At 36.8% G+C, this 24499-nt stretch overlaps 2 protein-coding genes across 3 annotated transcripts in view; one reads left to right on the top strand and one right to left on the bottom strand.

Annotated features, from left to right (window-relative positions):
- The window catches only part of LOC123872202 (voltage-dependent T-type calcium channel subunit alpha-1G-like), a 176556-nt gene that overhangs the window by 65099 nt on the left and 86958 nt on the right, over window positions 1-24499 (top strand). The gene's annotated exons all lie outside the window — the stretch shown is intronic.
- LOC123872203 lies at window positions 11110-13417 on the bottom strand. Its single transcript, XM_045916389.1, has one exon. It carries the CDS (start codon window positions 13332-13334, stop codon window positions 11412-11414), a length of 1923 nt encoding a protein of 640 aa, XP_045772345.1. The 5' UTR covers window positions 13335-13417; the 3' UTR covers window positions 11110-11411.

The following is a 24499-nucleotide window of genomic DNA, read 5'->3' as shown; positions in this document are numbered from 1 at the left end:
ACGGACGTGACACGGCTCGGGCCCGGCACGGCATAGCATAAATCATCCCTTAATCTGTGTTCTTTAAAGTACACCAACCGAATAAGCTAAGCAAAAAGCTTTCTTATTATCTGAAACATATTATCTGAATGTGTTTATAAGTACCTACGTGTCTAACATACACGCAGGCAATAAAATTGAATGGTCTCTGTAATACCGTGTGAGAATTTGTAAGGGTATCGAAGGTAATGGGAATCGTAATGTTTTACTGCCACTTGGATGTACTTAGCCGACCTCATCACGTAGCAGCTACGAATTGTTCCAACATCTACACTAATATTAAAGTGGCTAACGACAAGGAGGGGTTACGATTTTCAGCAGCCTTGCACAATGCCACACGAATTTGTCTATTAAAAGACTCGAAAAAACTGGTTATTCCACTAATCCCCATTGACAATCCCCATCAATGGGGATTTGTGAACTTTTCTGTCACAAATCCCCATTGACAAACCCCATCAATGGGGATTTTTTAACTTTTCTTCCACATAACTCCATTGACACTCTCTAGAACTCCTTATGGAGATTTATAATTCTTACATTATATAGGTTGCTTGTATTTTATTTTTAAAAGCAATGAAGAACTGTGTAAAAAGTTCACATATCCCCATTAGGAGATCTAGAGTGTCAATGGGAATTCACAAATCACCTTTAAGGAGCTCTAGAGAGTCAGTGGGGATTTGTAGAAGACAAGTTTACAAATCCTAATTGATGGGGATTGTCAATGGGGATTAGTGGAATAACCTGAGAAAGAGAAAATGGCGTCGCACGGATTATGCTTGGTCTGCACTCTGCTACAGTGGGGGCTACCTTTTTCAAATACTTCAAGTAATCCGAGGTTTTGTTCACGTGTGATTGTAAATATGAATGGACCTCTGGGCTTAACGCGATCGATTGCGCACACAAGTTGATTATTCGTTCACTAAATCCGTTGTGATTGCGACCGACAGCCGACCGCAAACAAAGAGAGCACGAAATGGAAATTCACGATATCGTTATTTAAGCCTGTTGATTGAATATTTCACGAAAACATATTTCTTCAAAACACAATATGGCCTGCTTATCATTCATAGCCTCTCCTTAAATTGAACGTAACCCGTCTCTCGATTGATTCGCAAAAATCTCGCAAAATTCATGAGATTTTTATCGTTTCATATTTTTTATACGCGTCACATTTGCCTTCCTATGGTTTACAATCGTTGATTTAAACACATCATCGTACTAATATTAAAATGCGAAAGTGTGTTTGCTTGTCTGTCCTTCACGCCCTAACTAAGCAACCAATCGACTTGATTTTTTTAATTAGAAGGAGAAAAGGACGTAGTGTAACATAGGCTACTATTTATCGCGGAAAATCAAAGAGTTTCCACGGGATTTTTAAAAAACTAAATCCACGCGGACGAAGTCGTGGGCATCAGATAGTTTTATTATAAACTAGCTGGCTTTGGCTTTGCTCAGGTGGAAGAACAATAACATCCCACCTTGCGAACTTGTTAATAAAAACAATTTGCTAATCATTTCATTTCATTTCACTGGCTTCACACGCGACTAATTTTCCATTACTGTATGAATAATTTATTCACCAAATCAACCGTGGTTGTCGTCGACAGCCTCGTTAACGAGCAAAAGATTAGCCGACAAATCACGATTTGATTTGGCTCGTACCTGTTGAATGCCTATATTTTAGGACCAGGGATTTTGCGACGGTTGACAAAAATGTTTGTGGTACTTTTTTGGATAAGGCTATAAAGATTAAAATTTACAAAAAAAAAATAGGCAATGTCTTAACTTTTGTCCCAAATAGAAGATGTCTTCAACTTTGTACCTTTAGCTAAAATGAGTTGCATAGATTGGCCGTGGGATGCTAGCAGATAGACGGACGGACATACTTCCGAATTTATAATACATATTAGTATGGATAATATCAAGATAGTAAAGTGGATACTAAAAACCACCTAATTCCAAGCTCATATCGTTATTTGTATAAGTAGGTATAATATGATTCCGATTTTTTGACTGATTAGTTCACTCTGCTGATGTCCAATGTGCTAGAAATCAAAATCTCCATAATTCTACTGATACGGAGAATCCAGTTTCCAGATATCAAATAATTGAGCCGTTCAATAATTCTTGTTACAAAGGAAAATATTGACGCTAACGCTATGAAAATAAACGTACCGCCATTGTTATGGGAAACTGTTATGTTAAATGTTAGTTTTACCGTCCACTGTGTAAACTGTACGTAGATACTGTGAAAGTCTTTACCTATATTGTGTAAACTGCGGGTTTATCACTATAAAAAATCCTAATGATTACAATGGTATACCTACCTAAAAAACAAGACTGTGGAACATGACATGGCCGATAATAATTTTATAAGGCTGAAAACCGCATTAAAATTAGTTCAGTAATAGTCAGAAGTAGAGTCTAGATGAGATAAAAATAAAAATATGGATGTAACTACCATCCAAAATGCCAATTTCTTCTGTTCAACTAAGTTCCACTCTTCTCTTTTTTACGTCCGTACATTTTTCACTTATAAAAAGTTGCAAAGTTGCAAGATATTATGCCATTTGCTTAATGCCATAAAATTTAGTGGAGCAGCTGTAAAAATGAAATTTAATTTACGTTGTTTAATTTCATGAAAAGTCTTGAAATGTTGTAGCATCAAAGTTGCAGCTTGGCAACTTTGTTACCGGCAATATTACTACAAGTGTAAATTAAAAATTTATAACTCCCCCGACAAGTGAAGGTTACAGTAACTAGAAAAGAGCTGATAACTTTCAAACGGCTGAACCGATTTTCTTGGATTATAGCTAAGAACACTGTCGATCAAGCCACCTTTCAAACAAAAAACTAAATTAAAATCGGTTCATTAGTTTAGGAGCTACGATGCCACAGACAGATACACAGGTACACACGTCAAACTTATAACACCCCTCTTTTTGGGTCGAGGGTTAATAACAAGTTAACAATAAATCAGAAAAATCCCTTACACAATCAACTGTCGCCGATACTGTGCAAATATTAAGAATCAAAATCAAAAACTTAAGTTACTAATTAAATAAGAGTTAAGAGTAAGAGTAATTAAGTAGATAGAGATAAGAGTAAGAGTAAGTAAATAAGAGTAATTAAGTAAGAGAACCAGAGTAACTGACAAAGCTCAACTGGTAATAACTAACTAACTGCAATAGGCAGGACACATAGTTTGAAAAACTGGTAAACGGTGATCTCGCACTGAAAAGTGCAGCATTGAAATACCTGCCAATATGTGGACAGACGAGATCAACCGAGTAGCAGGGAGCCGCTGGAATCAGGCGGCGCAAGACGCTAAGTCCCTATACCTACAAGAAATCTTGTCCAGCAACGGACGCTTATTGTTGACGATGATGATGATTCAAAGCACAGAATATTATGTGCTAGTACCTAGGTACTAGGTACCATTGATGTAAGAGGAATTCACGAGATTTTATATCTCCATGCTACGACTCACTCGGTATATCACGAAGCTCACCAAACAATTAATGATCCTTTGCCATTAGCATTTAGCACGTCTGGTATCGCAGACGTCGGACAAAAATAACGCTAACCTATTGTGCTGGTATACAGTACAGGTCGTTATACACATACCGACATAATATGTAGGTATATTATATAGGTGTTAGTTCGTAGGCGGACCATTCAAGACACGCGTTTCAGTCATCACGTCCGGACACCGTTTACTGACTTTTATTTATAGGTATGTTGCTATCCCAGACGCGATTTATACAGAAGTTACGAGTATACGAGTGTGAGCGCCACGTGTCCTATGTACAGCCTATGTGACGAATCTGACAAACATCTTTCTATCTTAATCCTATCGCCACTTCTGAGCCGAGTGTCCTCTCAGAATGAGAAGGGTATTGGCCAAAGCAACCACGCTGGTCAAATGCAGATTAGCAGACTTCCCATATCTTTGAAAACATTATGGAGAACTCTCAGGCATGCCGGTTTCCCCAAGCACGCATGATATGACGCTATGATATTAACGCACATAACTCCGAGTTGGATGCCCGGAATCGAACCCCCGACCCGCCGAATAAGAGGTAAAGAATAAAATAGATAAAGTATCCAGTTTGATATGAAATGAAAGTTCCTTTAACTCAGACTGTATAATTTATTATAGTTAGCTATATAGAAAGAACCCGCCAAGTGTGAGTCAGACTCGCGTACCGAGAGTTCTGTACTTGGGTATTATTCCGACATTTTGCACGATAAATCAATAGTTATCTTACTTTGAAAATTGAAACACACGAATGGTCGGACAGACAGACAGACAAAAGTTTTAAGAACGTGTGATTCAGTTATTCCGTTTTTCATTTTGAGGCACGGAACCGGTAACTCTACTGTTAATCTGTTGTTTACTAATAGGTAATAATTTAAATATAACTTAGTGTTAGTAGTCGAGTTTCTAATTTTCGTTTATCTAGTTTGTTTTGTTTTGTGTACCTAACCATAACTTTATTCCAATATCTTTCTTCACCTGAGACCTGACCTTAATTCAAAGGACTTGTTTCGAAAATATCTACTCAGAAAATACATAATATTTACTAGTAAGTACTTAGTGTAAGTTCTTAAACCTTTAGTTAAAGTTGTTTGACCTTTGAGTACTCTTGACTTCACTTCTGAAACCTTTCCCAAGAAAATGTCAAGTGGACACATATTTTTCACGAGGATTTTCCCGCACAGCGAGTATTTTTCCAGTTCAAAAGCCTGTCGTTATGTAGAATGTAAATATAGGATGGCTTGATGTCTGGTTGAGTAGGTAGGTAGGTACAGTCAGGAACAAAGCTGGGTTTGAACCTATGGACGGGTGGCATAGCTTTGTTACTGACTGTACAATTAATTTATACCTTAGGGTTCCGTACCTCAAAAAGAAAAACGGAATCCTTATAGGATCACTTTGTTGTCTGTCTGTCTGTCTGTCCGTCCGTCCATCCGTCGTGTCTATCAAGAAAACCTAAAGGGTACTTCCCGTTGACCTAGAATCATTAAATTGGGCAGGTAGGTAGATCTTATAGCACAATTAGTACAGGAATAAATCTGAAAACCGCGAATTTGTGGTTACATCATTAAAAAAAATAAAAATGTGTGTCAAACTTATACCAAGTGGGATATCATATGAAAGGGCTTTACCTGTACATTCTAAAACAGATTTTTATTTATTTTTATGTATAATAGTTTTTGATTTATCGTGCAAAATGTTGGAAAAAATACCTGAGTACGGAACCCTCAGTGCGCGAGTTTGACTAGCACTTGGCCGGTTTTTTTTCGCTGAGAAATGTTTTTACGTATTTGTGTAAATATTATAGATATATTTCTGCTTCTAATTAAGTTGGAAGATCTAGAAATACGCGGAGTACCATATTGTATAAGTAATTGAATTAAAAAGCAAAGGAACTAGCGTGGCTTCATTACAACCCTAGTGTGTATCTGTAACCCATTTGCCACGGTTGACCTTTACCGGGAATGTTCTTGACGAGCGTCCGCTTCGGCGCTAGTATGCCTATTAGTCACCAGTCCAAAACAAGTGGCAAGTGGTCCATAATATGTCTAGACCAAACTATGTGAGACGAGTCGTAGCTTGCAAATTGCTTGCTATAAACTTAAACTAAGAGAATTAGAATATTATTATACAATGCTAAACCCCATATCAAATCCGATGATTACTGAAGCTTTATTTTATTTTATTGAAATGGCGCACAAAATAGTTTGTACCTATAAAGTGTTTAAATGTAAGTAAAAATAATAGATCAGGATCTAAGTAACAACGTAGAATGGATATAAACGCAAGTTACCATACTTATAGCTACTACTTCGGGTTAACATATAATTATGATAGTTTTCATCCCGAAGAGCAATAGTGTTCAATCGAGATGCGGTACCAAAATGTTTGTAGATAATAACTCCATAAATCCGTCAATTATGGACCAATACTCACAATTTATTTTTACATATCGGGATAATTTCATGTCCGTGAAGATCTGATGAATAGAACGAAACTCCTCAAATGGGTAACAGCAAATGAATCCCGATCAATGAAGTTTCGCTTGTGCACGTTCTGCTATATGTTCTGCGCTGTTTACTACCGCCACTTAGGTCAAAGGCTGACCAAAATACAGTGATGCAATACAATAGACGCAAAATGGCAGTGACTTAGAAAAACTGACTTCCTTTCATTTGACTGACTCTTTTTTTTTCATGGAGATAGTTCTGACTGACGTCTACAGTCAGAACAATCTCAACAAAAAAAAAAGATTCCGACGAATTTAGCACCTATTCCTTTTTTGAAGTCGGTTAAAAATAGGGCTAATTTTCTCCTAGATTCTATGACTACAATCCTTCGCATCCTTCCCTTGTTACGTAGACATTATTAGATGGCCCAATAGGAAGCAACGCGAATTTAACGGACAAATGAAATATGATTAATCATCTCTGCACGTAACAGACTGGCTGTAATGGAATTGTTAGTTTGTCACACGTATCATTAATATTCGCGGCATCTATTTACACGGCCTCGTTAACATGATGAATAGTTCAAAATATGTGTACATTACAACACTAGATCTGAATTTTATTTTCATTTTTAGGGTTCCGTACCTCAAAGGAAAAACGGAACCTTATTGGATCACTTTGTTGTCTGTCTGTCTGTCTGTCCATCCGTCCCTTGTGTCTATCTATCATCTATCATTCTGAAAGGTAACCTGTGCTCAGTATCAGTTATCGGTTCTACCTATAATAATATATTTTTGTAGTTGTCTTCCAGACATTCGCAGTCGTGTAGTTGTAATAGTATATTTTGTAGACAGTCATGATATCTTATTCAGTTTGATAATCTTTTGAATCTTTTTGAGATTAATTAAGATAAGATAAAGATAAATTTACAACCCTATACGTGATTACACATTAATTTGGTTGTGGTTAGGGTTTTCTATGGTTAAAGTGATTTAATAAAGTCATTTAACCAACCGTGCTTCTTTTAAAACACATTTGCTCCACGAGCCTTTATAGCGGCAATTCTGCGGTTGAAACGGCTGCAACCATAAACCCATATCGGAGCCCAAGTACCACAGTAATGTTAATTGGCATACGTTTATAGTGTTTGCTGAGGCACTTCATCTAATAAGATAAATATTGCGTAAGCTAATATTTCTATAGGTATTTACATTTAAATATAGGTAAATATATTAAATTATAAATAAATATGTTTTTTGAACACATACAGGTATTTACATATATTAGGTTAAATTACAAATTGTAGGTGATTTTATATTATAACAAGTGTAAATAAAAAATTTGGTTAGGGGTTACAGTAACTAGAAAAGAGCTGATAACTTTCAAACGGCTGAACCGATTTTCTTGGATTATAGCTAAGAACACTCTCGATCAAGCCACTTTATAAACAAAAAAAACTAAAATAAAATTGGTTCATTAGTTTAGGAGCTACGATGCCACAGACAGATGTACACAGATACACACGTCAAACTTATAACACCCCTCTTTTTGGGTCGGGGGTTAAAAAACAAAACTCCTATTGTGAAGTAAATAAATAGATGATTTTTTAGATCTAGTTCCGCAACCGATTTTAATTCATGAAATTCATGAAATAGGTACTCACTTATTTGTAAGTTTTACGAAATCAATACATACTAACTACGATTATTCCAATGTCTGACCTTTTCACGGGCCATCCGTTTAACGCCTTACACGAAAATTGGTACAGAGATAGCTTTTTGCATGCCGGACTCGGAGACAGATGGTTACTTTTTATCTCAGAAAACCAAAGAATTATCATGGGATTTTTAAAAACTCTCTAAAGTTATAGCAGAAACATTTTCCCTTAATTCTAAAAACCGATCAACTTTTATATTATTCCAAGGTTTCTGGATAAACGAGCTCGTTCTTCTGAACGACAAAACATTAAGAAATCTAAATCCAAAAACTTTGAGTTATTTCAACAAAATTTCTGCAGAATACATTCGACCGAGAAACTTTTATGGCGGTAATTCCAACGCAATGAGACTCCTGCAACGATATACATATTCCACTAGATGCGGCGCTTCATAATATCAACATATTCCAACGAACATCGATGTCCACACTTCTTTCAATCGTAATCCGCTTTACACGCAATACGTTTGTAAAAATGAAACATACGTGAGAATTATACAGGGTGTAACCAGAACGCTAGCAAAAACGAAGACCTGTCTTCGTTTTTGATAGTAATGATGAGTACTGATAAAATAACAAAAAAAACTGCGATTTTTTTTAAATCCTGCAATTAAAAAGTTCACAAAATGTTACAATTAAAATACAACTGACGCTAAAGGGCAACGAACGTTCCGTAAATAGATCACTCGAAGTCAATGTCGCGTCGCAGGTGGGGCATTGACCAGAGTTTTGCACGCTGTACAACACGGGTTTGAAAAATACTAAATTACTAAAACTACAAGATTAATTAATACTAAATTACTAAGGCAAATGGTTATTGGCATTGGATTGTGTTAAGGTACGAGTAGTATAATAAGGTCGCTATGTTTGTGCTAGCGTTCTGGTAACATCCTGTGTTAATATTCACGATATCATATTTTAATAAGTAAGGGTAGCTTTAGTACCTATTACTCTGTTCTAACTTATCTGTGTTTGTAGAAACGGATTGCGTCTAAAGTGGGCTACGATTAACAGGGGCGCGGACATGTCTATTGGAACATATTGTTACTATGAAGCGCCACATCTAGCAGAACATATCGCTGGACTCCTGCTATAAACTCACATCGAGTCATGAGCACGCACCCATGTAATATTAATTGACATACCTTCACCGTGTTTACTGAAGCACTTCCATTAATGAAATGCCTGAATGGATGCTGTGACAAACAGGGAAATGTTCATCTAATTACTATACTTGTGTGTGAGTTATTCATTACTAACTCACGTATGTCCTATCTGGGAAAACTTAGCGAAATAAGAATTACAATTTTATTGAAACACTTTGGGTACCTAATTGAAGATTTACTTAGATATTTTAAATATGTAAACTTTTTAGGAATTTTCACGCGTGTACTGTTTACGACAGAATTGTATTGGGTACTCTGTACTCTGATCCCTCTTCGTAACTCTGAATCTCATTCTGAGGTTACTGAGTTTCAAGCATAACACATTGCTCGATGCGATAAGTGAATCTGCGTTTTCTTATCAGTATTGTAGCTTTGAGAAAGCTTTTATTCTAAACATAGTAATCGTAGTAGGTATATGTAATGTACGTACATGTTCATGTAAAGTTAGGGATACCTACATCCAGGTATAATGTTAATTAACCTTACCATCACGGTGTTTGCAAAGGCACTCCCGTTAATGAAATACCGTATGAATAGCTATTATAACAGAGGCTGAAATGTTTTCATATCATTGCGCTACATTCTCTATCAAGCGCATAGTGTTATCACGTAGGTACCTATACAAAATAATCCATCCATCCATCCATCAGCCTGTATGCGTCCACTGCTGGACATAGGCCTTTCCAAGAGCGCGCCACCAAACACGGTCCTCCGCCTTCCTCATCCACCCGCTCCCCGCCACCTTCTTCAGGTCATCGGTCAAAATAATATAAGTTTATTTTTGTACAATATAATATAAGTTTATTTTTAAAATGAAAACTATCTCCCTGAGACCGTCAAGGTGTCATGAGCTACACCTCGATTTCAACGACCCAATGGTGGAAGATTTGCTTTAAAAAAAATATTTTAATTTACTTCAGATTACTTCTAATGGGTGGTATTATTTACCATTAATAATATAAAACGTGTTTGTTTGTTGGTTTGCTGCAACAGAACAACGGATTAACGTGGTTTTTTGTTTCAGTTTTCACCCGGAAAATTAAAGAGTTCCCACCTAATTTTAAACCCACGCGGACGAAAATGCGGGCATCAGATAGTAGGTACTAAAATTAACTTTTGAAAATGAAGCATTTTTCTAGGTTTTCAAGTTTTTTTTGGTAAATTGGTTTTAAAATTTCAAAAGAAAATATCTGAAAATTTTAAGATAGATTTCTTTTTCAGGAGGAAATATTATGTGATGAGCCTACAATCTAAGTCATTTCCAACGCCATTAACTTATTTATATCCTTTCGACCGACGACCCCTTTATGGCGGTAATTCCAAACGTAATAACTCCTTCCTCCATAAACTTACTTCAAGTTGCGAGTATATACTGTACGCTTAGTATGAAATTTTACTTCTCACAAACGTTGATTCTATCAACAAAGACCTCAAAGTAAAATGAACCTAATTTTTGATCTGGTACCGGCAAAGCCGTGCCACCAAGCGATTTGGCGTTCCGGTACGATGCCGTGGAAACCAAAGGAGTATGGGTTTAATGAAAACTGCATACCCCTTCCAGGTTAGCCCGCTTCCATCTTAGACCGCATCATCACTTACCACCAGGTGAGATTGCAGTCAAGGGCTAACTTGTATCTGAATAAAAAAAAAGTAATTAGTAAATTGGTTTAAGGTCATAGCACACATATCAACTCGCAAAGGGATCGTCGCCATATCAACTGGAGCCGTCCTCCATTTGATACGTTCTTCCGGTGGGTTCCGGTGGGTTCTTTGTATGAAACTCCATACTGCAACGCACTAATCGGAATCGTAGCGTAATCGCCTCGCCTCGGGACAAGGTCACGAACCACGGTGCGGTGCGTGGTCAACTTGCAGCGGCTACGGCTAGTTGCCTCTACGCTTACGCCTCTCCATAAGTCTCTTCGTCCACGCTTGCCTGTGTGAGGTCGGCGAGCTGTATGCGCGGCGTCATCTAAAAGTATCCGAGTCAACATACTGAAGCTGCTGATCCGCTTTTACATTAGGTTGACGCCTGGTTGATGGCGTGGCGAAAGACGATACGCTGACGTTCCCTTTTGTTGATGCGTGGATGATAAATTAAAGATATTTCTTCTAAAAATGAATTTATTGGCGCGCAGACCGTTTGGGTTTTTAACCAAGAGAAGAGAACAAAAAAAGATTATAAAAACGTAAAATGACAATCTAGAAATATACAAAATTGAGGGTTGTTAAATAAAATATGTTGTATGAACTGACATTGCAAACAGATAACAAATTTATGATTTTAGATAAGTAAGATTTGAATTTAATACATGAAATATATATTAGTTATGTAGTTAATTAATTTAAATTCAAAATATATACAATACAAAAATACATTAGGATAAACAATTATTTATGGTCTTTGTCAACATTATTAAAATATTCGCAACAAAGTGCATTTGCCGAGAATAAGCTGTAGGCGCTTCAACATCCTCCCCTCCGTGGAAAGTGCAGCTTTCAACTTTCTGGATCATCACAGGTAAGTAGTGGACAAAGTTTTACGTATGGTCTTCTGAAGGTGCCTTTGGATGTAGTTACTTCAGCGACGCGTGATACTCCATCTGATCCAGGAAATAATCGGGAAACTCTTCCAAGCTTCCAGCATAGTGGAGGTAAGTTGTCCTCTATTAGAAGTACTAGATCTCCTTCTTTTAGTTTTGCAGAATTTGTTCTCCATTTTGATCGCTGCTGAAGTTCTGAGATGTATTCTTTTTGCCATCGCTGCCAAAAGTGCTGGCGAATTTGTTCGAGTCTTTCATAGCGTCGAAGTCGATTTGGATTGTAATCTTGTAGCGGAGGTGATGGCAACGAAGTAAGTGGACGCCCTATCAGAAAGTGCCCCGGAGTTAAGGAGAGGTAGTCGGTAGGGTTGGATGTGAGGGGGCATAAAGGTCTACTATTTAAAATAGCTTCAACTTGAGTGAATAAAGTTCCTAATTCTTCGAAATTTAGATGGGTGTTACCCATGACGCGACGGATGTGGTATTTAGCGGATTTGACGCCAGCCTCAAAAATGCCACCAAAGTGGGGACTATACGTGGGTGAGAATATGAATTTAATTTGTTCTTCAGTTGCAGAGTCAATGATAGTTTGTTTATTGACCTTTAAAAAGTTGCCTATTTCCTTGGCTGCCGCGACAAAATTTCCCGCGTTATCGCAAAAAATTTCTGTAGGTTTTCCGCGTCTGGACGAAAATCGGCGTAGCGCTTGTAAAAAACCTTCTTTGGTTAGGTCACTGACAGCTTCTAAATGTAAACATTTGAATCTTAGGCATACGAATAAACACAAATATGCTTTGATGACTCTGGACCCACGACCCTTCTTATTAGAGATATAGAATGGACCAGCAAAGTCTATTCCCACAGTTTTGAATGGAAAGTCAGGTGTAATTCTTTGGATGGGTAAGTTACCCATTATGGGATAGATAGCCTTCCCTTGATGGCGCTTGCATGTTACGCAGTTGTGAAATGTGTTTCTAGCAAGGCGTCTGCCGTTAACTGGCCATAATGATTCACGGATTGATGCAAGCAATAGCTGTGGTCCAGCATGCATATGACGAAGGTGGTACTGTTCGAAAATTAATTTAGTAAGATGATGACTTGAGTGTAGCAAAATAGGATGTTTTTTGTTGAAATCATAGTTAGAATTGTCAATTCTGCCACCAACTCGTATTAATTTTGCATCCTTATCAAAGAAAGGTGTCAATGATATAATATTAGAATTATTGCTAATTGGCTTTCCACTTGCTAATAATTTAAATTCCTTTGGAAAAGATTGTTTTTGAGCTATGGCACAAAGATTTGAAAATGCATCATTTAATTCTTCTAAGGATAAACTGCCTGTGAGTTTGTTTGTTTTGTGTCGTAGATTATGAATAAACCGTTTTATGTATGCAAAAGTTCTTTGTAATTTTGATAATTTTGAGTAACGTTCAAATTCTATAATAGAATCTGGAATGTCTACTACCGCAGCTGAAAGGCTTTTAGTTTCTGGTAGGTTCTCCTCAACGCGTTGCGATGGAAGAACAGGCCATTCTGATTCTGGGTTTTGTAAGAACTCGGGACCATGCCACCACATCTGCCTAGATACTATATCCATAGGAGTAACGCCCCTAGAAATATAGTCTGCAGGATTAAGTGCAGTGGGCACGTAGCGCCATGAAAATATATCTGTTGTTTCGGATATCTCCACGACCCTATTCGCCACGAATGTTTTTAATTTTCGACAGTTAGTATTAAGCCATCCAAGAACCACTGTGGAGTCACACCAGTGCACCTGACGCGAAACCGAGCATCGAAGAGATTCGACGACGGTCTTAGATAATTTAGCCGCCAGGAGAGCTCCACTGAGCTCTAAACGAGGTATTGTAGTTGGTTTCATTGGAGATACTTTAGATTTAGAGCATAATAAGTTTACGCTGATACCTTCATTGTTGATGGATCGTATGTAAATGCAAGCCCCGTACGCACTTTGTGAAGCGTCGCTGAATGAATGAAGTTCTATTGTTGTAGGATTGTCACAAAGTACGTTTCGAGGAACTTCGAAATTTGCAAGACTTGGCAATGTATTGGAAAATTCATCCCAAGCATGTTGTATGTCTCTGGGTACGGGATCATCCCAATCAAGTTTTTGAAGCCACAGAGACTGCAATAGCATTTTAGGTAAAATGACACATGGACTTATCAAACCCAATGGATCAAAAATTTTGAATGTAAAGGACAAGATTAAACGTTTGGTTACCTTTGATGATTCATCAGGGATCTGGAATGATATCTGAAGTTTGTCATTCCCCGGAGTCCACCCAAGTCCTAAAGTGGAAGTGGAGGAACTAATGCTTAATTTTTCTTCTGGATTTATGGCATTCAAAATTGATTTGGAATTAGATCGATATTTCCGAAGGTTGAAGCATCCAGACTTAAGAGTATTGGATACCGAATTTTGAATGTGTCTCAGTTCGTCCTCGGTGTTAGCTCCGGTAATGAGATCATCGACATAGAAATCATTTTTAATTATTGTTTCAATTGATTTGTCTGTACACTCGTGTCCTAATTGCCACAGACAACGTGTGCTTAAGAAACTTGAACTTGCTAGACCGTAAGTTACGGTTTTTAGACGCAATATTTTGATTGGTTCCGATTCATGCTCTCGCCATAGAATTAATTGGAGATTTTGATTATCATCATGTAACGCAATTTGTCGATACATTTTTTCGATATCAGCTGTTAGTAAAAATTTATATTGTCTGGCTCGAATTAGAATAGCAAAGAGTGAATCCTGGATATTTGGCCCCACCATTAGAATGTCATTGAGCGCGTAGCCTGAAGGGGTAGGGGCAGATCCGTCATAGACGACTCTAATTTTCGTCGACTCGCTTGTCTCTTTGAATACAGCATGATGACACAAAAAATAGGATAGTTCAGGTGGTTTAGTTATAGGAAGAACTTCTAAATGACCAAGTGCAGCATATTCGCGAATAAATTCGACGTATTGTTCTTTAATCTGCGGATTTCTCCTAAAACGCTTTTCTAAATTTAGAAATCGCTGCTTAGCCATGGAATAGGAGTCACCTAAACAATCTGGTGTATCAATTAGTGGAAGTTGAACACAAAACCTTCCACTTGACAATCGAGTGGTATTGGATACAAAATGTTGTTCACAGGCCTTTTCTGTTTTGGTAAGGCATGTTTTATTTGGAATCTCTTCAATGTTCCAGAATTTTGGTAATAGTTTATGTACACTTTCTGTTTCTTCATTTTGTTTTAGTATTGACTTATTGCATTGAATTTTGTTGGACATATTGACATTTGTATAAATTGGACCGGCAATTATCCAGCCAAATTTTGTGTTTCTTAATTTTGGAAAACTTGGACCTAAGGTAAGTGTATCATTACCTAGGACATCCCAGAAGAGGTCTGCACCAATGAAGACATCGATGGACGAAGGAATGTCGAAATTAGGATCTGCAAGTTTCAAATTATTTGGAATTTTAAAACCTTGTAAATTCATAGGAGCAGCAGGAATCGAACCTGTCAACTCTTTGAGTATATAGCAAGTCAAAGCAACGTTATAATCTTGGTGTATTGAACTAATATGTGCAATGCAACTCTCAGTGATGAAATTTGAAGAGTTGTTGCCAATACCTATAACGTTAATTTTATTAATAGGCTGTGACTCGAGACCTAGAATGTCTTTCAAACGATTGGTTAAAAAAGATGATTGACTTCCGCAATCTAGTAAAGCACGGACTTTTAGTGATTTGTTTATTTTAGGATTGGTAACTTCGACTATGGCTGTAGACAATATGACTTGATTGACTGGTTGTCTAGAAAAATTGACTATTTTTCGGTAGTGTTTGTAGAATCATTGCTATTGTAATTAGACGGTGCTGTTTGATCACACAAAAAACTATTATGGAATTTCTGGCACTTTCGGCAAGGACCAAGCCTGCAGTTACGCTGATTATGGCCTAATCTGAGGCAATTTACGCACAGTTTTAGTCGCTGTACGTCAGCCTTTCTTTGTTCTATACTTTTAGCCTTGAACTTAGCGCAATCATATATTCTGTGGTCACCTTTGCATATAACGCAACCTTTAGTATTGTTATTTGGAGTTAGTGAAGTAAAAGATTTTGTTTGATTGCTAGTGATAGAATTCTGACCTGTAGCAGGGCGTGAAGAGGTGGATGATGTCTTAGACCTCTCCAATCTATTGCGATTAAGTGTTTCTAAAATGTCTGCGCGATCGGTTAAAAATTTATTAAATTGTGTAAGTGTGGGTATATCATCCAAAGAATTACGCATCTCTTCCCACTTAGTAAGTGTACGTGGATCTAATTTGGAGCAAATCATATGAATTATCATTAAGTCCCAATGTTCAGTAGCTTGACCCAAACTAGACAATGCACGTAAGTTCTTAGTAACTGTGTCCACCACAAAGCGTAATGAACGATCAGTCTCGCGTGTAATAGTTTCGATTTTAAAAAGAGCATTTAAATGATGATTAATAAGTTGTCGCTTGTTATCGTACCTATCGCACACTAAGCGCCACGCGTCATTATAGTTAGAAGCAGAAACCTCAAGATTCGCGATGACACGAGCGGCGTCACCTTCTAAGTATGATACCAAATAATGAAATTTATGAATAGGCTTGATGCGCTCGTTGTTGTGTATAAGGGATAAAAATGTGTCGCGGAATTCAAGCCACCGAAAATAGGCACCATCGAATTTATTAATTTGCAATTGCGGTAACTTAAACTCAGCTTCGTAGTATTCGCGATGGCACTGAGACAAGGACGAGTTGCTATGATCGTGACTGTCTTTATGACTATTTGATTCGTTAATAATAGTTTGAGCTATAGCCATACATGTCGCACAGTCCTGCTCAATGGCATCTCGTTCGTTGATTTCAAAAGCTATATTTTCCGAATTTAAAACATCGATTGAATCTTGCAACTGCTCGTATTGAACCGAAAGTAAACGAAATTTCTCTAATTTAATTGTTAATTCGGATATTTGAATTGCCGTTAAAACTTCTTTTTTAGAAATATTATCGACATAGTTTTTAAATTTTGTAATACGGCCCTTAATTGACGTTCTTTTTGTTAATAGGCTCTTTAAATCGCCTTTGTTGTCGTTAACGTTAGTCATTTTGTATAATATTTGTTACTCGAATGATTCCAAAACTAATAACTAAAATAATAAAATTCTCACGCTCCTTGTATAGTCCCTTTGGTGTCACCTGTGAACCGGCAAGCACAGCTCAGCTCCGTGGAACGCGCTGTGTAGCTCGCGGACGCCACGCCACGTCGCGTCGTGAGTAGGTATAGGTACCCAGCCAAGCTGAAATCGTCGGCACACTGACCTTGAGTACTTATTTCAGTACAATAAGCAAAGGAGTTTTGATAGGTACTAATCTGGCTAGTTACGTTAGGTATAAAATATAAATGTTAAAACTGCAATGATGAACTAACAAACAAATTATTGAATATTTTTACTAGTTAGGTAATGATAAATATGTATAGCGAGTTTAATTTTATAATATCTAATTGTTTAGAACACTAAATATCTATAAAGAGCCTCCGGCGCGAAAAAAAATAACGACAATAAAATATGATGCAATAGTTACTATGATGACGTAGGTACTTTGATTTAAAACTGTTTTATTTCACTAATTAAGGTATTATTTCACTCTAATCGCAGTGTATTTTAACAGTAGCCTTTAAGTAAGAAAGGATTTGAACGATATTTTATAGGAATGAGTATCTAGGAATGAGATATTGATGAGACAAAAGAGGTTATGTGTAGGAAAAGTAGGGCACTTATCTGAATAGGCCGGCACGGATGCGAATGCTGATCGGTGCTGACTTCAGCGCAGATGTCCTCCAATTCCAGAAATACGATCACCTTCCCGGCTTGAGCTGCTCTGACCAGACGATTGTAATGCGTTGCTGGATCGTCGAGTAACCGCCAAGTTGCAATTGCGTATTTCTTGATTATTGTTGGTCGTCTCCTTTTGTTTGTAGTTTACAGGTTCGTATTGTTACATTACGGTCGCCAATTGTTGATGCGTGGATGATAAATTAAAGATATTTCTTCTAAAAATGAATTTATTGGCGCGCAGACCGTTTGGGTTTTTAACCAAGAGAAGAGAACAAAAAAAGATTATAAAAACGTAAAATGACAATCTAGAAATATACAAAATTGAGGGTTGTTAAATAAAATATGTTGTATGAACTGACATTGCAAACAGATAACAAATTTATGATTTTAGATAAGTAAGATTTGAATTTAATACATGAAATATATATTAGTTATGTAGTTAATTAATTTAAATTCAAAATATATACAATACAAAAATACATTAGGATAAACAATTATTTATGGTCTTTGTCAACATTATTAAAATATTCGCAACAAAGTGCATTTGCCGAGAATAAGCTGTAGGCGCTTCAACACTGACGTTCCCTTTCCGAGTTGATATGTGTACTGTCACCTTTAACAGGGCTCTCTCCGTCACTTGCTTCATACAATCGTAGTTCCAATTTCATTTGAATATTAAGCAACCAAAGTCCATGAAATTTTGCAGACATATTCTAGAAACTCATATCTGTGTCTGTGGTGTTTCAGATTTTCCTAAAAATATGTAGTTTCAAAATTACAGGGGCTCAAAGATTTGTATGTAAATTTTTAAGACCGCGTAACTTTGAAACCGAATATTTTAACAGAAATCTGGAAAACCACAGACATAGATATTAGTTTCTAGAATATGTCTGCAAAATTTCATGGACTTTGGTTGCTTAGTATTCAAATAAAATTGGAACTACGATTGTATGAAACGAGTGACGGAGAGAGCCTTCTTAAAGTCAAAAATTTATTAGCACTGATTTTAATTTCGAAATTGGAGTATGTATTGGGAAACTTGAGTTTTAAAACAAGGCTATTAAAGTCCATCCTACTTTAACGCTGAAGCGTTCCAATGGTCGAATTCTACCAACATTGTCGAGACGCAAAATCTTGTACTAAGCACACTGGCTATACAGTAACGTTAATTGCCATACCTGGTGTTTGTAAAGCCATGAGATTCTGTAAGAATGGCTGCTGTAACAAGCCATGACAAGTTTAATACTTCAAATACGTAAATAATAAACCCCTTTGCAAAAAAAAGGGTGGTTTTGATTTTATTTTGGCTATAATTTACTACAACAGTGTTTTCAATGGGTAAAATGTGCTACTGGGCATAAAATTTCTTGATACACTTCTTCAAGACAATCTCTCCAATCTTATTTTTAACCCCCGACCCAAAAAGAGGGGTGTTATAAGTTTGACGTGTGTATCTATGTATCTGTGTATCTGTGTATCTGTCTGTGGCATCGTAGCGCCTCAACGAATGAACCGATTTAAATTTAGTTTTTTTTTGTTTGAAAGGTAGCTTGATCGAGAGTGTTCTTAGCTATCATCCAAGAAAATCGGTTCAGCCGCTTGAAAGTTATCAGCTTGATTCTAGTTACTGTAACCTTCACTTGTCGGGGTGTTATAAATTTTTATTTACACTTGTCTATAATCTCTTTATTGTTGCCAAGCGAAATCAATCTTGCAGTAAAAAAAGAGATGAACACGTTGTCGTTTGTATGGACTCCCGCAAAGTAACGGCTGCTTCAATTTATCCCACATTATTGATGCGTGCGGCTTTATGAAATATTTGTAGTGACAATCGATTCAACGGAACAAATGGCCTGACTACCGCTAACACTAACCGCTTTTGTCTAACATTGTGATATATCTGCGTACGGTTTCACGCGGTTAAGTTGTTTATAGGCAGTAAAGCTGGTCGCAAACGTTGAATTGAGCTTTAACTAAGCTATTATGGAAGCGAATAGAGATTATTTGTGGAGATTTCTAATATAATACCTAAATTAGTTAATTGTGCAAAGTAATCGATATTTGATTTCTTACAAGTCTTACCACAAAACATTGATACTTAAGATCATCCATCCGCTTAGTTATGAAGAGTGTAACTATGTGATTATTCAACGAATTTATATCTCTTCAAACAGCCTCCCTCGTGCCCAATTTGTAATGCTACGAAATGTTCACTACATTCCGTAGTTATAAAATTTTTATGCAGGGTTACCACACGTTTTGTTACAAGCGGACAATATACTGTCCAAATTTATAAAGAAACCAAAATAAAAAAACCATTACTAAAGGTTTACTAATGGTTTTTTATTTTAGTTAGATCTAGTTAGATCATGCCCGCGTTCATCAAAAATCTCGTGCAAAAAAGCAGAGTTCCTCTTTGCTTATTTGGGATGAGAAATAGTTTAAATATCACATTCCGGGTCTTTTGCTAGCATTAATTAAATGTACAACAAAACTTTAGTCCACAAGCGCAAAATGCATTGACTGGCTGTTTCCTCAACAAGTTGAAACTCTAAAACTACTGGCGGTTTTCTTCTCTTTAAGTTTAAACTTCGCGTTTCAACGGTTTCTATTTCTAACTTTCTTCAAGATTAGCATCTGGTCTACGTTTAACATACGTTTAAATTGTTTTAAGAAGCAAATTGTAGTGTAACTATTATTATTCACCAGCTGATGCCTGCGACTTCGTTTGCGTGGATTTAAATTTTAGTTTTAGATTTTTTTTAATACTATAAGAGCTAGTTTTTTCAGAATGATCAGGGTCTCTCCAGCTCTTTAATTATGTTGATGCAAGAATTCACGTCGTGCCGTGTTCAGTAGCGGCGTGATAGTAGGACAAACCAACAAACAAATAAACAAACAAACATATACTTTCACAGTTTTTATGGGCATGGGTAAACAATTTTATTCATCCATTAGCACTACCACCATGCACTAGCGACCATCCGTAACTTCGCTCAGCGAATTTTAAATCCTCTATATTCTTTACCTCATAGGAATTTCTTTTTCAAGAAAAGAAACATTACAAAGTTAACCTTTGTGAAAAATTCAGCTTTCTAAGTCCAAGGGTTTGGGCTGAGCGTTGATAGGTCAGACAGTCAGGATTTTTTTTAATATATTAGATCTGCTTAAATTAGCAACATACATAGTAGTAAATGTCTCGATTTTGTTACTTACATCGTAGAAGCCCTACGCATACATAAAAGCGCCATACACGAGAGGTCTTCTTTATGCGCACTGAAGGGAATTATGATGCTATGAACACCGTACTTCGCATGTCTGTGAGCATCTTTATTGCAGCTTTACATGCCAGAATGGGACGTTAACATAAATTTTTTCCGTTCCTCAAGGCAGCCATAATTTGTAATGTTTTCTTCAGCAGACAAAAAACAAAATAAAGATGGTAAACGAGGCACTTAACAGGGCTCTCTCCGTCACTTACTCCATACAATCGTAGTTCCAATTTCATTTGAATATTAAGCAACCAAAGTCACTGAAATTTTGCAGACATATTCTAAAAATTAATATCTGTGCCTGTGGTGTTTAAGAGTTTTAAAATTACAGGGGCTCAGAGATTTGTATGTTAATTTTTAAGACCGCGCAACTTTGAAACCGAATATTTTAACAGAAATCTGGAAAACCACAGGCATTGATATTAGTTTCTAGAATAGGTCTGCAAAATTTCATGGACTTTGGTTGTTTAATATTCAAATGGAATTGGAACTACGTTTGTATGGAGCGAGTGACGGAGAGACCCCTCTTATATAGGAAATCCGCTTGGAGCAGCCGGTTCAACAAGAGATGCTGACCACATGATATAAGTAAAGCGTTTTCATTTCAGCTAATGCCGACGACCGTTTTAATTAAAGATCGATTCTTATACAACATGTTTTGGGTATACCTACTCAGTGCGTGCAAATCAAGTAGAATCTGAAACGAGTCGTGTCATGATACACCTCGTATTATTTGCTTATATCTACAAAAAACAGATCTCACACTGGTTTTCGTAATTAATCCTTGGTCCATGACCTGCCTAAATGTCCATGATCTCCAGAAAAAAAAAAGTTTCAGATTCAAAGTCAGATTTGCGCATGCGAATCGTGTATCGCTTCTCTACATAATATAAGGCACTTCTTTTACAATACTGCGCTATCCCAAAAAATTTTGAGATACGCACGCATGCTTACAATTTTTAACCCCCGACCCAAAAAAGAGGGGTGTTATAAGTTTGACGTGTGTATCTGTGTATCTGTCTATGGCATCGTAGTCCTAAACTAATGAACCGATTTTAATTTAGTTTTTTTTTTGTTTGAAAAGTGGCTTGATCGTGAGTGTTTTTAGCTATAATCCAAGAAAATCGGTTCAGCCGTTTGAAAGTTATCAACTCTTTTCGAGTTACTGTAACCTTCACTTGTCGGAAATGTTATAAATTTTTAATTTACACTTGTAACCATGCTACAGTTAAATTATATGAATATGTGTATGAAAACGTGACCGAAATTCACGAACAAGTCAAACAGGCGTCAACAAGTCTCATAGGAATAAAACGTAAGAGCCTATTATCACATTCTTCCAGACTCGTGCTCTTGATATTATTCGTGTTAAACATGATCGTAATATTTGTTACGAATTCCTATTCGCCCCTTGACACTAGACTTAATATTTTTCAGGATTTTCAGAGACTCTCCTATAAAAGTTATGTTTAGATATTATGGATTTTTTTAGGGAAAGGGTTGGTACAATAGGTAGTTAATATTTGTCAGTCAGTACCTAAATATTTGTGGTTTTCGGGAGCTTTTGATTGCAACTTTCAATACCTGGGATAAAAAATAGTTTGGATCACTTCTGTCATACCTAGTCCTCTACTTGCTTGAAAAAAAAAATTGGTTGTCTGTAAAGTCGGTTTACTGACGATAGTTGAACGTGACAACAAAGGCCGATTGTGCTTCTTTGTCGCTCGTTCCGCGCTCTCGCTTGCACTTCAAGCCTTACATGGAACGCCTCAGAGCGAGGTAACACCGCATGAGTCATGATTTTTTGTGCGTGCAGCCGGCTCTATCGAATTATAAGACGTTGTCACGTCAAAAATCTCTCTTTTCATCAAAAAAGGTTAAGCCGTTTCAGGCATGAGCAATCAGACAGGCAGAAACATTATTTATTCATGGGTTTCTGGGTTTGATACTATATGAACTTATAGGTATGTCTAACCATCCAAATATAGAACAGATATTTATAAATCATAGACAGACAAATCAATTTTGTTAATTTCTAGATGAATGCTTGTAGGCCCTAGGCAACAAGTATTGTATTTAAATAAACATTTCATACAAATTTTGTTTATTTGAAACACATTCATGTGAAAATTTAACGAATCAATCCTGTTTCCACTAAATTGTTTCCAGAACAGGAATTTAATATTTTAGTTTGCTATTTTCAATCAAATTCCATATGAAACCCCGATATTTTATACAACGAATACCTAGGTCACGCGAGAGGATGCATAAAACATACCTGCTGGATATCACTACCCATATTATAAATGCGAAAATATATTTCACTTCTCATGCTCGTAAAGTTCTTCTTTATGCAGGGTGTAAGCGGACTAAAACTCATTTTTATGCTCTCGTGCATAAAAGTATTGGATGGCAATTTCTATAGTACATGACCTTGGCCTTAACTGTGACTCTCTTGAGGTATTATGCTCTTCTGGTATTTATCCGTGTAAGCTACAGCTGGTGTCATGTCAAAAGGCCGATGTGGGTAACTATAACGAAATTTTACATGCTATTGTTTAAATGCCTAACCTACATAATTTTGCATCACCTTTTCTCTAATTCGATGCGTAAGCAACCTACATAATACATAAAGTTTCGCATTTATAGTTTTAGCAGAATATTCAACAACTTTTAAAATGTAGAGCATTTTATACTCAACCATGAATACTTCCACTTGGCGACGATATTACTCCAAAACGATGTCAAATACGGCCGTTATGGCGCACGATATTTCAGGTGACTGTCGTATTTGTCGGCGTAGGAAGCATAAAACGTAGAATTCGCGTACCTACTGAAACGCGATAAAATATGCTCCTTATGTACAGCGGGTTCTGTTTATTTTATTCTTGGTGATGTTTTTTTAAAGCTTTAACTGGAGTGATGTGGTCGAGTTGCGATAGGACATGTCATTCAATTGTGCAGGTCTGTACTCTTTTTGAGGAAATTTCGAAAAGAGTTATCGAGTCAACCGGGGACCCGAAAGCTGGCAGCTACCTTGGGCAAAGAATAAGTTTGGCCATCCAAAGGGTTAATCTTCATCTTAGACCATCAAACACAATGAAATCATTGCGTTTGATGGTTAGTATCCAAATTAAAACCAAACTACGTTTGTATGAAAAACGACGCGCAGAGCGCAAGGGAATCTTCACTTATAAAATGGCATTGTACCAAAATACTAATTCACTTAGTACTCCTTCTCCATACCCTGACCTTAGTAAATATAGGGTAGAACCCGAAACCTTGTTTTTAGTTTTCCCACTGTACTTGCAATACTAAAGTTTTTAGTAAGCATCTCGTTAAAATTCTTCCTTTCCAAAAGTTTAACCGCTTCATTTTAAACAGTTCAGATTTTTACGCAAAGTAAAAAAAATGTTTTGCACTTTTCTGGTCTAAAATTAAAACAGGTCAGGGGTCAGACTCAGATTGCTTTGCATACCTAGTTTTAGGTACTAGTCCGACCGCCGGGATTAGGGAGAAACAAGTTGAGCTAAAAACTAGAAACGAGTTGGCGAGGAATGAGAAGTGAGTGTATAGTTGGAATAATTTTGCCGCTGGGCTATGAGCAAGTAAGGGCGATTACGAGACATACATTATTATTAATCCCTACACAAATCGCGCGATTGTTTTGATTGCCATGAAAGCGTCGCTGAGCGAGTTTTTTCATTGAAACTTAAGTAGCTCTTGTTGCTGTAGCAAACGAGCGGCCGACAGTGTGCATATGTATAATATTATATGTATAATACTAGCTGACGCCCTCAACTTCGTTCCCGTAGATGTAGGTTTTTAAAAATTTCGTATAATCTATCTTCAAATCCAAACAGCCAAATCCGTCCAGTAGTTTTTGTGTTAAAGA

Source organism: Maniola jurtina, chromosome 14 (genome assembly GCF_905333055.1).
Source record: "Maniola jurtina chromosome 14, ilManJurt1.1, whole genome shotgun sequence".
In the NCBI taxonomy this organism is placed as follows: Eukaryota; Metazoa; Arthropoda; class Insecta; order Lepidoptera; family Nymphalidae; genus Maniola; species Maniola jurtina.
The sequence above is the reverse complement of the archived record's forward strand: the minus strand, read 5'-3'. Positions and strand labels throughout refer to the sequence as shown.

Excerpts from the sequence above, each read along its gene's own strand:
- LOC123872203 (XM_045916389.1), bottom strand. The coding sequence starts at position 13,334 with ATGAAACCAACTACAATACCTCGTTTAGAGCTCAGTGGAGCTCTCCTG.